This window comes from Daldinia loculata (genome assembly GCF_022478755.1).
Source record: "Daldinia loculata strain CBS 113971 unplaced genomic scaffold F4817scaffold_25, whole genome shotgun sequence".
NCBI classification, from domain to species: Eukaryota; Fungi; Ascomycota; class Sordariomycetes; order Xylariales; family Hypoxylaceae; genus Daldinia; species Daldinia loculata.
This window is the reverse complement of record NW_026054879.1, coordinates 101,250-114,871: the sequence shown is the minus strand read 5'-3', so window position 1 is coordinate 114,871 and position 13,622 is coordinate 101,250. Positions and strand designations below refer to the sequence as shown.

Below are 13,622 nucleotides of genomic sequence, written 5' to 3'. Positions count from 1 at the left end.
CAATCTATCTATATATAATGCGCCCTCTCTATGCTCTACTTCTTATGCCCTCAATGTTCCTTACGGGATTGTGATGTCCTGAATTTTCTAAGCTGCAGTACTGCCCTGGGTGGTGTCGGTAGAATAACCAGGGGGCGGCGACACTCCTTGGGCGTCATGGCCTTTAAGGTAGTCCTCCTTCTCTCCGATCTGCTTGCCTCCAGCTTCCCATCTCTGCACCTGCTCTGCACGCTTCTCGGCACAAAGTCTCTGCAGCGCAGGCCAGTAGACATCGTGGGTGTACTCAAACTGCAGCTCGCCGCCCGGGAATTCCGCCCACAGTTGCTCCTTCGGGACGTACTGCGTCATATCCTCGTTGAACTTCAACTTCTCCCTCGTCAACGGGTCGATGAACGGCGTAATGAGCTTGAAGAAGCCGTTTACAACCCAGGGGACTATAGTTCTCACATTAGCTCATGTAGTATAGCATAATCTATTATCGTAAGGTTACTTACTGTTGATAATCATGGCCCGTCCGAGCCGCTCGGGATAATGCGTCTGGAGGATGCCCAGGACCTCGCGGCCTTGGCCGATGCCGGGAGCGGTGTTTGTACGGCTCTTGCCCGACTTGAAGTTGATGAGGAGACTGAGGGTTTCCTGCTGAGCTGGCATGAGGTCTATGACCCGCTCGAGCATGAAAACTAGATGTTGGACTTGTCGAGGCGAGACCTCCGTATTCTGACGTCCTGGATTTAGGTAATGACAAGGACGGCAATGCTTGTCGTAACCAAGCAAGATTTGCTTTCCAGTAGCATTCTCAGGTCCGATGTGGTCTGCAGTTAATTCCTCGACCCCGTATTCTCTCCTCCAGGCCAGAGTTTCTTGCAGACGCTTCTCTGCGTCCTTTTCATGCCACTTGGTAGCTCTTAGGTATCTTAGCAGACACTCTCTCGTGAGCCACATCTTCTCGCCATCGGTCAAGGGACCGCTCTTCTCTTTAGATTGAACTTCCGTCCATTCCTTCACGCGGCTTAGAAGCCAGTCATACTTGGTTGTCTGGTCGGCAGTAAGAGCCGGCTTCTCAGGTACGGTGCTACTTGCTGTGGGAGCCGAAAGTGGCGTCCTAAGTATGCCAACCTCGTTCTTCTCTTCGAGGGCCGAAGGCTCGGAACTTCCAGGAGCCGTTGCTGTGCTAGACGTAGACATTTTGATCCGTAATATTGATAATACCAATCTCTACTTAATCCAAGACTCGACGACGCGCTTTTCTAACTTATCCGCGTAAAAGTTATTTGCGTTAAGTGAGTTGTTGGGTTACCGGTGGCTTGTGCTTTGAGCCAAGCTGATAGCTCCCAAGTTAGACTTGAGCTCAGGTACCTGAAGCTACGTCCAACCAATCGGGACCGCCTATGGTGGACCATTAGTGCAACTGTGCCAAAATCAAGAAAATTGGTGGCACTATGTCTAATAGGGTAATAATAACGTTAGGGGTACAGTGTAGGCTCGATTATTTGCCCTGTATACACAATTTACAAGGTAATATATATCCCTTTTGAACTTAATAGTATGATAACTTTACGAATATTTATCCAAGTCTTTTTTAAAAGATATTAATATTTCGATTAATAAATAATAAAAATTATGGTTCAGGTTGCATGCTATTTGATCTAATATTGGTAAAGATATTAAAAAGGCTATAAACGTAGCTATACGGGCCACCTTCTCAAAAGGTTTAAAAGATTAGCCAATCAGATTGAATTGTCAATCCAATGTTCAATTGCTTCATATCCACGTATAAACAATAAACACATTCAAATAACTTTACAAAGATAACAATCCAAACGTTATAATTGATATCATTTCAAAGCCTTAATTAATGCGAAAATAATGATTCAAGTTGCATTTGAATCGGCCTTTTGGCTGTTATGTTGTAATAGAATCAAATAGCGCTTGTCTACCTAGAGAGGCAAGCACGTGATACCTTTTAAAAGCACCTCGATAAAGTTGTTCCAAACAGACTCCAGATACTTTAATAGCAATATAATACTCAGTACATATCGCATAAACATGCACTTTGGTCCATTATTTTCGCATTAATTAAGGCTATAAAATAATACCAATCGTAACGTCTGGATTGTTGTTATTGTAAAGTTATTTGAATGTGTTGTATATTGTGTATAAGGCAATCCTTTATATTTTACCTTGTATATACCCCGCATAGTGTACTGTGCACTTAGCGTTCTTTGCTATATTACCCTTTTTGGAAAATTCCGACCTATTTTATTGATTTTGGCACAGTTGCACTAATGGTCCACCATACCGCCTCCTAATATTGCTTCTCAATCCACAATTTTCTGCCCTTTCTTGCTAGGAAATCACCAATCACAACACGTCCGTGATGGAGCAGGATAACGAACCACCTCAACAACAGTAAGACAGCAATCAATCGTCGGACTTATTCAGGAAGTTTATGATGATGAATTCATTTATGTCCAGTGGGCGTGCCAGGATTATTTGCCTAAAAGTCTATAGTTATACAGTATCCTTTTACACTTAGTTACACGATACGCGTCTATGGCGTGTGAGACGACTGTAGTAACCGATTAGATAAATTGCTCGAGAATTGTATAGGAATTTCCAAGGCCTCTAGTATGCCTAGCTTCCGCTTTAGATAATTGCGTTATAGCAAAGCCATTCCGGGGACAGTTTATAGACTGGAAATTCTGGTTATTTTTCGAACGTGTTTGCGAGTTCTCTAGGATTAGAATGCGACGGATTGTAGTTGTTATTGTAGTTGTAACTATGTTAGATAGTTAGTAGATTCGAAGAAGAAAATATGTTGTATTGTGTAAGGTTTCTAAAGTGGCACCCTGCCCTCAGGCTCTTAGATACCCCTCAATGCTTTACACATTCCTTTCAAGGTGGTACCTATCTAGGTAGGTATGTTCCGGTAAGTTAGGAAGGAAGAGTTGGGTTTTAGAAATGGTAGTTCGAGGCAGCCATTTTCAAGCACATGGAATATATCAGAAGGCACCGCTCTTGCTTCCCTACCTGTGTGCCTTCTACACTAGAACAGCAACCTGATTTAGTAAGAGCTAGAACCCCAGGCATCTTACAAACAGACCTTGGTAATACAATTGACCAAAGTTAAGTCTAAAGCCCGCTTTAGGGAGAAGTCACGTATTTAGAATCGGTATAGTACATGTAGTGAGTATAGGAAGCTTTTATGTTCTCCATTACGAGCAAGATATACATACGCATTCCTCTTTGGAAAGAAAGTGTGCCACCTTAAAATGGTATAAGGATTGCCAATTAGATCTAATGAGCAATGTATCTATGCCTCACTTGCAATTGAGGACATGGTATATACATGTATGTAGTTGAGCCCGAAGGTGAAAGGTAGAAGGGGAACTCCCACTAAAATTTAACAGGGGTAACTTTTGCACTTGTACCTAAGTACCGGGACCCACAAGCCACCAATAACTCGATAAACCACTTAACGCGAATAGCTTAAGACGCGTCTAAGTTAGAAAAAGCGCGTCGTGGAGTCTTAAATCAGTAAATTACCAGGAGAGACTGTGGCAATAATTTTCGTTGTTTGGTATCCAACAGCACAGCACAAATTGAGATCATACCCAATTGACCATGGCGGAGGCAGAATTAGTAGAGCTAAACGAGCAGTTCGGTGCGCCGAACAAGGAACTACAGCCCGATGTCGTCTCTGAGCTGCGATCCATCATGCGGATACATTCCCTGTCTGCTCAGGACTTATTTTTCAAGTGGGAGTCTTACTGCATAAAAATGGACATGGACGGGAACAATCTGTCCGTAGAAAGCTTGCGGGCCCTCAAACAAGACATCCAAGATGCCTTAGAGCGAAGCAATCGAACGCATCAGGTCCATATCAAGACGGAGAAGCGCTCAGCTGGAACACCGCGCAGCAATGTTAAGAGTGGCGGGGATGTCTACGGGATGTTAGAGGGAATGGTCCCTAGTACTCCAGCTACGGCGAAGTTGAACAAGAGCGCCTCCAAGAGTGCCGCTAAGAGACGAAATCAGCCCGATACCCCCTCGATGGCTCGGGAATTGGAGTCTCTAAATGTTAGCTCGTAAGTCACTATCAGGATACAATACCCGTATAACGAAGACTGAGAATTTGCAGAGCAACTTCCTTTAATGACCGCCAAAACCCAGGGGAGGTGATAGAGGTCCTTAATAACCATCTTAAACTCCCTGAGCCACCAATTGCACCGCATTCAGAATCGCGGATCAAATTGACCGCAGCTTCGGACATGAAAAAACTAGGTTACAAAACGCTCGCTATGAAATCTTCAGAAGCATCTGAGATTCTAGACGACCGGATAGACGAATTTCTAGGATTAATAAGAGATCACAAAAACATAGATGAGAGCGAATTCGGCAGTGCGGCCAGTCAAAGTACCACGGAAATTGTTGCTGTGGGCCGAATTGCGTCTGATTCTTCGGAAGGCAAGCTTAATGCAGCATCTCTTGTTTTAGAGACTTCGAGGCGGACCGGGGGAGGTCGAAGAATCCCCCTGAACTTACAAAAGCTTAATGGTCGCTATCAGTTTTTCCCAGGACAGATCGTCGCATTCAGAGGTATTAACTCATCCGGGAATGAATTCCTTGTCCAAGAAGTACTGGAAATGCCCCTATTGCCCAGCGCTGCATCTACGCCGGCCGGTATCGAGGCTCACCGGGAGAAACTTCGGGGTGGCCCAGACGCAATGGACTCGGGCGATGAGCCGGCACCGTTAAATATAATATTCGGCTCAGGTCCCTATTCAGCTGATGACAACCTCGACTTCGAGCCGCTTCACGCCCTCTGCAGCCAAGCGGCAGACACGTATGCCGACGCCCTCATCTTAACAGGACCGTTCATCGACGTCGACCACCCTTTGATTGCTACGGGCGACTTCGATCTCCCAGAAGACGCGGCTGTAGACCCAGACGCCGCAACAATGTCTACGGTTTTTAAGTACATGATTTCTCCAGCCCTGAACCGACTTGTTGCATCAAACCCGACTATCACCATTCTGTTAGTACCGTCCGTGCGCGACGTTATCGAGAAACACGTATCCTGGCCCCAGGATCCCTTCCCTAAAAAAGAATTAGGACTACCTAAGGCCGCACGTATAATCGGCAATCCCATGACTCTATCCATCAATGAGATGGTACTCGGAATTTCGTCCCAGGATATCCTTTGGGGTCTGCAGCACGAGGAGCTTGTCGGTAGCCGGCCTCCAGACAACCACTTGTTCTCGAGAGCTCCTAAACACTTGATCGAGCAAAGGCATTATTTCCCTATATTCCCTCCAGTAGACCGGCAGAAACTGCCCAAGGTCGGAACGGCAGATGGACTTCCACCTGGTGCCGTACTTGACACGAGCTATTTAAAGCTGGGAGAAATGGTGACGGTGAGACCTGATATTATGATCATTCCGAGTGCTTTGCCTCCGTTTGCAAGGGTATGTATAAACTATAACCCCTTATTTGTCAAACACACTTACTAACATATGCTAGGTTGTGGAGAGTGTTGTAATCATCAACCCAGGATACCTCTCGAAAAGGAGAGGCGCAGGGACGTATGCTCGAATGACTCTGTTTCCACCGACGGTGACAGATGAAGAGTTAAGTAATGGAGGTATGGTTAGTCACAAGGTATTCGAAAGGGCTAAGATCGAAATCACGAGGATATAATGTATACAATTGCCCTTATCAAGACGGACTCCAGGGACCTCGTGATAAAATATAAATGCCGGCTAACCTAACCCTCTTATAACCAATTTATAATGTATCTATCTGTCAGACTAGTTGACTAGAATTATACCCCAAGGTTAAACTAGTTTGGAGATTATTTATTGCATTTTTCTAGACGCCCGTGAGCTTATACATGTAATTAGGAAGATGTCTGAAGACGGGTAACTTTGAAGCTTGTACCTTTCATGTATAGAGTACATAAAAAAGGTACATGGACATTTGCTGCGGACTTGAATTGAGAGCTCCACATCTGCAACATTAAACCTACCCCAAGAACTTCCAACTTCCAGACCAACATCCAGATCAGCAACTATTCGCAGAGAAACGACAATACATAATAGACTACCCGAGACAGTACACCTCAATACAGGAACCCAGATCGCATGCCCTAAAGTACACGAACGCATCAGCCAGACAAGAGCAATGTCAAACCTCCAGCCCGTAAAGGGCAGTAGTAAAGACCAACCGGGCCTACGGTACCCGACGAGCGGCAAGACAATCTACCACCGACCGCTAAACCGCACCAAAGCCGCCGAACTCAGCGGCTCCAGCTTCGCCTATCTTTTCTCCGAGATGGTAGGCTACGCCTCGAAGAAGATAGAGAGCATACAAGACTTAGAAAAGCGGTAAGTTAGCTAGTTAGCTATCCGAGGCCAGGCAAGCAAGCTCGAGTGCTAATGCGACCCAGACTCAACGCCCAAGGCCACCCCATCGGCCTCAAGCTGCTCGACCTCCTCCTATACCGCGAACCGCCGCGCTCGCAGACGCGGCCGCTAAACATCATCACGCTCCTGCACTTCATCAAGATCAACGTGTGGCAGCACCTATTCGGGCGAGCAGCCGACGGCCTGGAGAAGTCGTCGGATCCGTCCAAGCCCGACGAGTACATGATCATCGACAACGAGCCGCTGGTTAATCGCTACATCAGCGTGCCCAAGGACATGAGCCAGCTCAACTGCGCGGCGTACGTAGCGGGCATCGTCGAGGGCGTGTGCGATGGCTCGGCGTTCCCGGCGCGCGTCACGGCGCACAGCGTCGGTAAGCAGGAGGAGGGCGAGATGTGGCCAGGACGGACGGTTTTTCTGGTTAAGTTCGCGCCGGAGGTTATGGAGAGGGAGGGGTATTTGGGGAAAGGCTGAGGCTGGGATGGTATATTTTGAGTGAAGGGGGGAATCTAGGCGTGGTGGTTCTAGCATTGCAACGGCGTTCGGGACGGTTTGCCAGTCGGGAATCGAGGATAGGGTTCATTTTATATTAGGAGCATGGTATCACCGTGTCAGAAGATAGGGTGCGAGTTACGATATCAAGGCAGTCCAAAGTCAATAGGTGACTGTCTTAAAGAAAGAAAGAAGGATTATGTTACTACGCCGATTCGCCGTGAAACGCCAGTTCCCCATCAAGACTCACGCTTCTATGAACCTCTCCGGCCCATTACCAACGAAGCCGCATCCTCCAACAATACAAGCCAGCCAGTTCGTCACCGCGGCAGTCCCTTATACGATGCTCGACCCGCACCCCCCGACTTCCCCACCGCAGGCCCCTTGCCCATGAGCTCGGCGAGCCCCAGATCCTTCCAGGCGGCCTCCCTGTTGCGCTGGGTAGCTTTCTGTATACCGAAGGCGGCATGCTGGTCGGGCACGACGTCGTCCTCGTCCTCGGGGTTGATGGGCTGGTGGTGCGGCGGCACGTAGATGTCGTCGTCGGGCAGTTTGTCCTTGCAGAAGTCCTCGAACATGTCGGCGTCGCGCGGGCGCTGCATGTGCACGTACGTGTAGCAGCTGTCTTTGTTCTAGGGGAGTGGGTAGGTTAGCTTGAGAGCAGGTAGAGTAATTGGTTGCCTTGGGAGGGAGGGCAGAAATACCATTGTGCTTGTATAAGCAGGTTTCTTGGATTAGGTAGTATGATGTGTTTCTGAGGTGTTGTTGACTGGTATTTACATGTGAACTGAAGATGTCGTATATAGTGTATTAGGTGTACCTATGTACAGTGGGATTAGGTGGGATGTGATTGATGCAAGTTCCCATCGTGCTTAGGTAAGGCTGTAGGTGTGGGGCGTTATTATTCTCCAGCCGCGCAGCTCGAGATCCGCGGACGGTTTCCCTTTCCGAATCCCAGAATGTACCTATACTTCAGGGTACCTATTGGTAGACCTCACATCCACATGGCACAGGGTATACAGGAATCGCATCTGATTTCCTCTCAACTACGAACGGAACTGTCTATCTAACCGAAAAGTGTACAATATGGTATCCCTTTAGTAGCAGACGGCCCGACCAGATACTCCCAAAGACTCCATAACGGACCATGACCCTACTTATAAAGGGATCGCAGCTCGCACAGCGTTACTCATCATATCAGTAAAAGGTATCAAATCCTACATGTGTAGCTAGCTGTCCTCCCACGGCACTATTTCTGTAACACTCGTGAGCGATCTCACAAACGGTGTGTGTTACGGTATTGTACCTAATCGGAAATTAGGGGGTATCATCACTCTCTGTTAAGACATACTAGACAGGTTTCAGGAGGACATATCCCGTTCAAAGTCCCGCCGATGTGTTTAGAGAAACATAGTTCGGGACATTCTTCTGAACTGGCCGAGTTTCTTACGCCGAGTCCTGCATACACTCAGTGTTAGAGTGGCTTACGATTTCTAATAAACCGTATCTATACTCGACTTAATAGGTAATTTGCAAAGGGAGGCGGTAGTATCAAGGCGTAAATAAAGCGAGTATAATAATAATTCATCGTTGGTTGCTATTTTCGACACAGCTAGAATATCGCCTTCAGTATACCCCCTTTAGCATAACTTCAACCTGCGAGTTGTTATGAATCCATATGAACCCCATCTCAACGATACCCTAGGACTAAATTCACTATTCTAACCATCGTACGTCACAACGTTTAAACGTTTTTAAGTAAGATAGACTCCAATTCCATAATCCCTATCAACGTACCAGCCGCGGTGGCCCTTCGAAATGCACTCGCTCATCACGGAGTCGGACAGGTACTGAGCGGCGAGCGCAGGAGAGATAGTCGAGGTGCCGATGCGCTGGGGGCAGACAGAGGCGGTGCAGTTGCCGGACACGGCGTGGTAGCAGCCTTCAACTAGTTTGACCGTGATATCGGCCTGCACGGTTCGAAGTTGCTTGATCGCGCCAAGGCAGTCATCGGCGGAGGGGACTGGGCCCTATATATTGTATTAGCAAGCGTATTTATTGTGTGCTTCATAGAACCGTCTTTAATAAATAAGCTACTTACAACTTCCGAAGCAGGTTCGTAGCAACGATGAACTGCGTCGCGGCGCTGCATAGCATGTCCGACAGTCGAGTCGGCAATCATGTCGCGGAGGACGGTCTCTTGCATGAACCCAGACGAAGAGAGAGATCCTGTACCCTTGATAACAACGGCAGCTGCAGAGGGTGCTAGATTAAGGACGCCGGTCGTGATGACGGCCAAGGCGGCCATGCGCATGAGAAACATGGTGAATATCGCGAGCCGGTGTGATATCCTAGATGTAAGTTGAAAATGGGATAGTTGCTGAGATCAAGAAGTCGGTCTCGAATAAACTGTTGCCTTTTAAAAAGTGTTTGGTGGTTAGATGATGTCAATGTTTGCTTGATTTATCTAGGTAACTCTAAGAAGATTGTCAGATGGAAACGGCGATTGATAGGTGCCTACCCAGTAGGTCTGCTGATTTTGTTGCAGCAGTGGGCTACATACTTGAAGTTACTTGGAAGGTTCGACGAGTCTATTAAATTAACAATCGTGATCACTAAAGGTGCTTAGGAAAGGGGCAAAGTAACACCCCCTTAGCTCGACCAAATTGAATACTTGTGCTTCAAAGCCCGCATCACAATGCATCTGTGATTAAAATTCAATACGGCCAGTGTACCCGAGATAAGTGAATGTAGACTCGTGGAATTGTCTAACCTTCTCGTCTTATCATCCAGCAATGACCTAGAAGCTTAGAACAATGTGGCCTGGAAAGTGGCCGTGAGAGAACATCCGTAGAAGTTGCATGTCTAGCAACCAACTCAGCATACAACTTAACAAGGCAGGCCGCTAATTTACTACTAATAGGAGATCCTCAGTGTAATGAATGTTTCAGTTATCATTCCTGTGAGCAACTGTTTGGATTTGAATTGTTAAGTCGTTATCGTAAGTAACCACAAGGCTAATAGTAGTATTGAACGATGGGGGAAAATCTCAGCTTAATAAAAATATATTCACTCTGAGAGGTTTGTAGCTCCAGAAGCTATGATTGACCAAGGCATTAATTTGCAATGCTATCTACCTCATAGTAATGGAGACGTTCGAGTATCGAAGCAAATGCTATGAGCACATAGTTACTCGTTCATGCGTACTTCGACCGAGTTCATTCCCTGCTAGAGTTTCGTCTAGGCTACATAATAGAAAGTCGTTACCATGATGTCCCTGAAATCTCATCGTAGACCCTATGACAACAATACAGGCTACTCTCACATCATGTATTCGAGAATTAATCCACCCATAGTCGGTACGTGCCATAGTGACTGTTGATGTTAGTATGGTCCGCCATGACTCCCAGGTTTCCTTTGCCAATGCAGCCGTCTAGCAGTGGGCTGGCTATGTAGGTTGTCAGCCAGGTTGCAGACCTGTTGACGGGTCTGTTGACGTAGGGCTGGGCGCAGAAGCGGACTCTGCATGATCCTTGGTTCCAGACAGCGCAGACACCCGAGTAGAGTGCGAACTCCTGCTGCTCGTCGATTCGAATAGTGTCAATGATCTTCTGGCAGTCCGAGACCGAGGTGTTGGTAGACTATGATATACCGTGTTAGCTTGGCCGTATGAGATGCAGTAAATAGGAGAGGATCCCATGACTTACGCCGTAACAAGTGAAGGCATCTCGTTTCTCGAGACCCGAATGCGCCATGGCAGATTCAATGCCAAGTGCAATCTTAGATGAGTTGAGTACTGCCGTCATGCCTAAGCAGCTGCCAAAGGCGAGAATAGCAAAGATAGCAGTGAATCTCATGGTGAATAGACTAGATATCAGAGCCTCTTTGGAGTTGAAATTGTATGGAGGAGAGGAGGGTGCTAGAGTCTAGTCTTGAAATTCTAGTAGGAACAAGAGGTATGCGCTGACCGATGTGTTTTTGGATTTGATGGTGAAGAAAGTTGCAAGTTACCTGTAATCAAACCGAGACAAAAAAGGTACGAACACCTGACGGCATGTGTACATAAAGAGGCAACTGCATTCTAGACAGGCAGATACTTTGGAATTAGGTAACTGAAGCATATGCTACACAGAAGCAACCAGTTGAGGCAGGAACGCTCCGTCAGGACGTACATTTGTACATTCGTACCCTCTGCAAAACTGCCTCACGTTGCCTTAAATGCCGTTTTAGTCGAAATACTGCAGCAAACTACACGCATGCAGAGAATCTTGCATCCTAAGATGCATGTGTCTACACCATAAAAATATAGATCTAAGTATGTAGTAACATGCCTAGAAGGGACAGCAACATGCAGCCATCACGATCTTCCCCCTTTTTTGCTGTAGCAAGATTCGGCTCGTTCCCCGTGTACGCTGATAATTCAGTAGTGAGATTATGCAGGCGAGATTCTAACAACGTACATAAATCAGAATATCATACACGGGTGCTAGCAGAGCCTCATTAGATGCACTATAATCATAAACCACATAGATACCTGCATAATTGTATGATGACTGACATTTATCCTTCGCTATAGTCCGTAACCTATGTTGAACTGAGACGACCGAGTGTAATAACTACCCGTCAGAAACTCAGGTCGGACATGTTGTACGTTGAACATGACAAGAGCTTGTGAACCGGCAAAAGCGAATATTCGGAAAGACTCACGGACGCGTAATATATAAGCTAGATCGGGACACGCGACGACGAGCCAAGGTCGGCTGATCATAAGTAAGCTGATCGTAAGTAGATATGTCAACGTTCACAGATCGATCGGATATCGTTCTATACATATAGTAGCACCACTTCAAGCCACGAGAAATGACCGCCGCAAAGCCTCATCGAGCATGACGATATGACGATATAGCCACATCGCACGTACCATCATAGGTATTATGGTCTTGAAAAATATTAGACATGTCAACTACACATGTACATACACGCGTAGCCAATAATTAGGTAAGCTCCTAATAAATCATAAATGGATATGATTAACAGGGGCAATGATGCTGTCATTTATTAGCCAGTGGGGAAATATATGTTATTTATGCTTAACAACTTTGACATACCTAGCAGCATAGTACTTCAAGGTTGTAGATATATTAGCTAGGAGCGGCACGTTTTCGGGCTGGATGCAAGGTATTTGGACAAGTTTAACATGGGTATTAACAATCAATGTAAGCTTTTAGCTAATACCTACATGGTAACAAACGGGTATTAGATCTGAATATGGAAGCGATCATTATTTCATTTTGAACGATCAATACTTACCCAACTAAACCTTGTCTCCGCAATTCGTTCATCTCGTTCATTTCGTAATAATTTCTAGGTTATCTGCTGCTGCTGTGCCCCGTCAAGAGGATACATGCAGGCTGTGCGAAAGGTAAAAAGATCCCGTACGCGTACCCGTTCCTGTTCGGCTTCTATATCCAATTTGAGGATTTGCTGCGTTGCCTGCCGCTTGTCCTGGCCGAAAAGGCGGAAATACCCGTAATTTATTATGCAACGTGCCATGTGCTTGTTGGGTTTATACTGAGATCTGAGGCCAGGAAAAGAATCCTTCAGGCGAGATCATTGGGTTCATTAGGACCATTAGGACCATTGGGTTTCATCCTGAAGATGGTGTATTTACGCTACAGCAAACGCACGCACATGCAAGGAATAAGTCGACTACGCACGAAGTGTTATCTCTATGTAAGTGAACCGTGGTAGACGTTCCGTAATAAGCACTTAACCCAGAAAGTTGCCACCAATGCTCCGATCAAAAGGTCCGTGGAGGCCTCGATCTACCTCTTATCCTTTACAAACTAACCTGAGATGGAACGCGTGTTGGGACTATGGTGAACTTTGCATATAAGCTCAGACCAGTATCCAAAGAAAAGGATAACGCTAATGTTCATTACAATACGATAAATCGCAATCGTTACCAATAGTGTCTTTACGTACGATGTAATGATTAGCTAATAAACCCTCAACACTCAAACTCGCGTAAACTTCGCGAAGAATCAGGTGCTGTTTCATGCGAGACGCTAATAGCACGTAAAGTATAAAACAAAACTTACAAATACGAGTGATAAACATTGATACGAGATACTATATAGTTACATATAAAGTAGATAAACTTGTTGAGGGGTAATTCTTAGCGGATAAACGCCATTATGTATATCTTCCACCTAATGTCTTGCATTTGAAGATGCAAGAATGTATGTGTCAGAACCCACGTGTAGAAAAAGAAAAGCTTCTGAACTTGACGAATTAGGTTATTACCTAGGGGAAGCTGTTGCGGCGGGTGCAAGCGTTGCGGGACCACCAACTCCAGATTTTAGCATTCTTAAGTGGTCGAGCCCCTCACGGGCCTGTGCGACATACCCTGTGTAGCCAGCTAACCCCTGTCTCCCCCTTTTTCATTGATCCAATGGCTCCCCTGGCTCCTGCAACTATCAGGCGCATGGATGCGCGCTATGGGCTGCTGCAAATGGCTAGCAAGGTTAACAAGGCCTGCAAGGTTAGGAACAAGGTTAGCAAAGTTAGAAACTGCAGAAGTCTGGAACAAGAACTCCATTACTCGTCCACTTACTCTAACTGTCTGCCACTACTTTCGTACATCTTTTCGCTCCCTTTACCATTTATTCTTTTTGCCCCTCGAAGGCTTAGGGTCACTCGTTC

The 13,622-nt window shown here is 46.2% G+C and overlaps 6 protein-coding genes across 6 annotated transcripts; 2 read left to right on the top strand and 4 right to left on the bottom strand.

Annotated features, from left to right (window-relative positions):
• Window positions 1-87: 87 nt before the first annotated feature.
• Window positions 88-1,185, bottom strand: F4817DRAFT_315971 (CRAL/TRIO domain-containing protein; the record flags this gene model as incomplete). Its single annotated transcript, XM_049300604.1, has 2 exons — window positions 88-434; window positions 495-1,185. The coding sequence occupies 2 exons, from the start codon at window positions 1,183-1,185 to the stop codon at window positions 88-90; spliced, it is 1,038 nt and encodes a 345-aa protein (XP_049158922.1).
• A 2,324-nt stretch (window positions 1,186-3,509) lies between these two features.
• Window positions 3,510-5,883, top strand: F4817DRAFT_109520 (DNA polymerase alpha, subunit B). The gene is made up of 3 exons (XM_049297462.1): window positions 3,510-4,088; window positions 4,142-5,468; window positions 5,524-5,883. Exons 1-3 carry the CDS (start codon window positions 3,625-3,627, stop codon window positions 5,698-5,700), a joined length of 1,968 nt encoding a protein of 655 aa, XP_049158921.1. The 5' UTR covers window positions 3,510-3,624; the 3' UTR covers window positions 5,701-5,883.
• F4817DRAFT_109517 (uncharacterized protein) lies at window positions 5,780-6,302 on the bottom strand. Its single transcript, XM_049297461.1, has one exon. It carries the CDS (start codon window positions 6,165-6,167, stop codon window positions 5,859-5,861), a length of 309 nt encoding a protein of 102 aa, XP_049158920.1. The 5' UTR covers window positions 6,168-6,302; the 3' UTR covers window positions 5,780-5,858.
• F4817DRAFT_109521 (putative SPP30 protein) lies at window positions 5,885-7,068 on the top strand. Its single transcript, XM_049297463.1, has 2 exons — window positions 5,885-6,386; window positions 6,449-7,068. The coding sequence occupies exons 1-2, from the start codon at window positions 6,184-6,186 to the stop codon at window positions 6,897-6,899; spliced, it is 654 nt and encodes a 217-aa protein (XP_049158919.1). The 5' UTR covers window positions 5,885-6,183; the 3' UTR covers window positions 6,900-7,068.
• Window positions 7,069-7,237: 169 nt separating this feature from the next.
• Window positions 7,238-9,327, bottom strand: F4817DRAFT_365346 (Apc13p protein-domain-containing protein; the record flags this gene model as incomplete). The annotated part of the gene is made up of 3 exons (XM_049306857.1): window positions 9,019-9,327; window positions 8,715-8,947; window positions 7,238-7,538 (listed from the first exon to the last, which is right to left on the bottom strand). The coding sequence occupies exons 1-3, from the start codon at window positions 9,238-9,240 to the stop codon at window positions 7,238-7,240; spliced, it is 756 nt and encodes a 251-aa protein (XP_049158918.1). The 5' UTR covers window positions 9,241-9,327.
• A 630-nt stretch (window positions 9,328-9,957) lies between these two features.
• F4817DRAFT_109483 (uncharacterized protein) lies at window positions 9,958-10,886 on the bottom strand. Its single transcript, XM_049297460.1, has 2 exons — window positions 10,625-10,886; window positions 9,958-10,558 (listed from the first exon to the last, which is right to left on the bottom strand). The coding sequence occupies exons 1-2, from the start codon at window positions 10,772-10,774 to the stop codon at window positions 10,259-10,261; spliced, it is 450 nt and encodes a 149-aa protein (XP_049158917.1). The 5' UTR covers window positions 10,775-10,886; the 3' UTR covers window positions 9,958-10,258.
• Window positions 10,887-13,622: the final 2,736 nt, after the last annotated feature.

Coding starts and splice junctions, on each gene's coding strand:
- F4817DRAFT_109520 (XM_049297462.1), top strand. CDS start 3,625: ATGGCGGAGGCAGAATTAGTAGAGCTAAACGAGCAGTTCGGTGCGCCG. Junction 4,089..4,141: donor GAGTCTCTAAATGTTAGCTC/GTAAGTCACTAT, acceptor GAGAATTTGCAG/AGCAACTTCCTTTAATGACC. Junction 5,469..5,523: donor CTTTGCCTCCGTTTGCAAGG/GTATGTATAAAC, acceptor AACATATGCTAG/GTTGTGGAGAGTGTTGTAAT.
- F4817DRAFT_109521 (XM_049297463.1), top strand. CDS start 6,184: ATGTCAAACCTCCAGCCCGTAAAGGGCAGTAGTAAAGACCAACCGGGC. Junction 6,387..6,448: donor ATACAAGACTTAGAAAAGCG/GTAAGTTAGCTA, acceptor AATGCGACCCAG/ACTCAACGCCCAAGGCCACC.
- F4817DRAFT_109483 (XM_049297460.1), bottom strand. CDS start 10,774: ATGAGATTCACTGCTATCTTTGCTATTCTCGCCTTTGGCAGCTGCTTA. Junction 10,559..10,624: donor ATGCCTTCACTTGTTACGGC/GTAAGTCATGGG, acceptor GGTATATCATAG/TCTACCAACACCTCGGTCTC.
- F4817DRAFT_109517 (XM_049297461.1), bottom strand. CDS start 6,167: ATGCGTTCGTGTACTTTAGGGCATGCGATCTGGGTTCCTGTATTGAGG.